The sequence below is a fragment of the Nansenia antarctica genome (genome assembly GCF_963989245.1).
Source record: "Nansenia antarctica genome assembly, chromosome: 19".
Lineage (NCBI taxonomy): Eukaryota > Metazoa > Chordata > Actinopteri > Argentiniformes > Microstomatidae > Nansenia > Nansenia antarctica.
The window spans coordinates 18,767,887-18,771,136 of NC_137692.1; the positions used below are offsets into that span (position 1 = coordinate 18,767,887).

At 42.7% G+C, this 3,250-nt stretch overlaps 1 protein-coding gene across 1 annotated transcript in view; it reads right to left on the minus strand.

The window, feature by feature from the left end:
- Nucleotides 1-496: 496 nt before the first annotated feature.
- The window catches only part of galnt2 (UDP-N-acetyl-alpha-D-galactosamine:polypeptide N-acetylgalactosaminyltransferase 2), a gene marked incomplete at its 5' end in the record, with an annotated part of 84,735 nt that continues 81,981 nt past the window's right edge, over nt 497-3,250 (minus strand). Inside the window, 2 exons of the mRNA XM_080548793.1 lie at nt 497-1,181; nt 3,130-3,249. Coding sequence (XP_080404919.1) covers nt 1,026-1,181; nt 3,130-3,249 — 276 coding nt within the window. The 3' untranslated portion in view covers nt 497-1,025. The remainder of the gene's footprint in view (nt 1,182-3,129; nt 3,250) is intronic.

A 3,250-nucleotide genomic window follows, 5' to 3' on the forward strand; every position in this document is an offset into this window, starting at 1 on the left:
GCACCTTTTTATGTTCCATCCCCCCTTCTTTCCCTCTCATTCAACCTCAAACACTTGTTCACAGCATCCACACTTGATAACACACCCGGGAGGGACAAGGAGCTCCATTATCAATCACACTCGATTAGAAATAGTAGAAAACAAAAGCAAATGTTTTTTTTCGTGTTTCTCTCAGTCTCTTTTTTCATTTTCCATTCACTCAGGTTCCGGCAGCCTGGGCAGTCGTGGCAGAGAGAAGCACTGTGTCAGCGAACAGAGGGAGCGAGCGCTCGGCAACACTGAGAGTCTATTCCCTTCCGCTAGCAGTGGACTTGCTGAGCATAACCAAACTACAACCAAAAACCAAACCAAAAACCATCCTCCAGTGTTCCTGGGCAAGTCTCTAGCAGTCTCTGTCTAGCTTAGGGGAACGCTCTTGCGGAATACGACTTTTACATTCGAACAAAGATAAGATAGGTTTACTGGAAGTAAGAAATAAAAACAACAACAAAGAAGTAGAAGTCATAGTCATAGTCCGATTTCAAAAACGCGAACGTGAAATTCAGTGGAAGGAGGAGAGAAAAAAATAATAATTAGAAAAAAAACAACAACAACAACAACAACAACAAAAAACATCCAAAATAAAAGTCATTCCATTTCACCTGCATTCAGAAGAAAAAAAAGGAAACTCATTCACTTTCCAAGACCTGGACTGAAAGATGAAACACTGAGGTATATAGTTGGATGGAAAAAATCATCATCATCATCATCATCATCATCATCATCATCCCCACTGTAGTTTGTTTCATATCCTGCTTTCACTTGTGTGTTGTATCGCCACCCGGTGGTCGCTGCTGGGTGGTGACTCTGGTGAACCCCCTGGGGGAGGGGGGGGGAGGGGGGAAGGAGGAGGGGGGGGGGGGAGAGGTGGAGGAAGAGGAGCAAGTGGTGTTGGTGGAAGTGGGGGGGGCTCTTTATCTCTCTCTCACTCTCTTTCTCTCTCTCTCTCTTTGTCTCTGCCCGCCTCTCTCTCTCTCTCTCTCTCTCTAGGGCTGGAGGTTGAGAGTGAACTTCCACTGCTGGTTGAGGTTGGGGCTGCAGACCTCCACGGTGAGCCCCCCTGACCGCGCGCTGCGACTGTCCAGACACAGGTTACTTCCGACGTGCCGAAGCTTCGAGTTGCTCTCGATCTGCTCCCATTTCTGGAATGTAGCATCAGAATGGGGTTGGGGGGGGAGGGGGGGACGAGAGAGACAAATCAGACTGTCAGGCTTCATACTGGCTTTACACACTGGCTTCTACCAGAAAACTGTTACATGTGAACAGTGACAGGATGGCAGACAGAACATGTCATCGTCCAATCAACTTCTCCTGTGTGCGTCACTCACACGTCATTGGCTATGACATGACACATTGACACACGTCACAGAACGTCCACGGAGAAATATATCATATAGAACAATATGAGAGACTGTCACATTCAATCTATTTCTATCTGCAACGTTGTGAATGTTTCATCCTCTGAAATACTCAGCGTCTGGATATGCCACACCTGTCAGGTGGATGGATTATCTTGGCAAAAGAGAAGTGCTCACTAGCACAGATTTAAACACAGTGAATGTTGTATATCTACCTGTACAATAATGTACACGGTAGGGATGGACGGTTTTTCGGTTAAACCGAAAACCGGGGTTTATAAAAATAGAAACGGTTTTTTATCAAAACCGTCTGAAACCGGATTTTTTTTTTTTTTTTTTTTTTTTTTTTTCCTATGTTGTTCAAAGAATAAAACTGGAACATGTCACATGTTTGTCGTGTGTGAAAATAACAATGATACAGTCTGAATCTGCCGCGCAATGAGTGAGAGGTTTGGTCAGTTGTGAAGAATAACTGAGGATTAATATCTCATTGGGATTATATTTAAGGGTAACGAATCACTCTATGGGAAAGATAGTTGCCTTCAGTTATTGGTAGATAGGAAAGGTTTTTTACAATTACTCGCTTACATTTAATAAGATCATTTTCGCTGCTCTCTGTAAAGCGCATTGGGTCACTTTTGTGAGAAATGCGCTATAGAAATAAAATGTGATTTGATTTGATATCAATCAATCAATCAAACTTTATTTATGTTCTATAGCACAAATCATGCATTGAATGTAACTCCAAGTGCAGTATTTACTAAACCACAATATAATAAAACAAGAGCTATACGGATCAAGAGTGTTTGTGCACAGCACCACTGTGTGTGAAGGCGCTACTGAAAGTGATGACAGAACGCATGTCTCAGAAGATACGCGGTCACTTAGTGACGCAAAGGTAGTTCTGTATTTATCTCTATCTGTATTAGTACATTTATTTTGAAAGCTCTATTTTGACAGCTCTACCATGGGCACTTTTATTTTGATGGGGCATTCTTTGTTGATTGACTTACGACAGTTCAGGACGAGTCAGTCTCGCGGAATGTGGTTTTTATGAAAAGCTTTAAGTATGTTCACTGCATAATTCTAAGTCTAATATTTCAGTGATTATTGAGCAGTATTCAAATATTTAAATACATTGAGCAGCAGCTGAAACTTTGTCTAAGAACCAAGATATTGAGAAAGCAGTTCATTCAATGAAGACGCTGTTCCAAGAGATGATCTTCCGTGCAGGCGTGCACCCTGGATCAGCGGAGCTGGTGTGTTAAGTGTTCATGTGTTTTCATGTATGGTGTAGCTTCCAAAAGTCTGCCTTTCCACTTATATTTGTGAAATTAAGTAGCCTAAATGTGTTGCGACTGTGCTTACGGTGTTTTAATGGTGTTCGACATGAGTGTATTGTAGCAGTAGGGCTCAATTATTTGAAATTGTCGCTCTCTTTTTTTTTTTTTTTTTTTTTTTTTTTTTTTTCGTTTTTCGGTCGTTTTTCGGTTAACCGGTTTTAGTCTTTGACGGTTTTTCGGTTTCAATAATTGGAAACCGTCCATCCCTAGTACACGGTCATGATACTGTACCAAAATGAGATGGAACTGTGGCCAACATTTTAGCGTTACCAAAAATGTACTATGTAATGTATGATGTCAATGTAGCGGCCAGTCTGCAGCCAGCGATGTGAGGTACTGTGTTGCTCTGAGGTGGATGTCCTTGACGATGCGTGACTCGGCTTGCTGACCTGTCTGCTGTCGTTCTCTCGGCAGCCCTGTAGTTTGATGAGCGATCCCGCGGTGCGATCCACCACCGTTAGACACAGGTCCATGTGTTTGACCGACTTGTCCTTGGTCAGGGCCCACTCC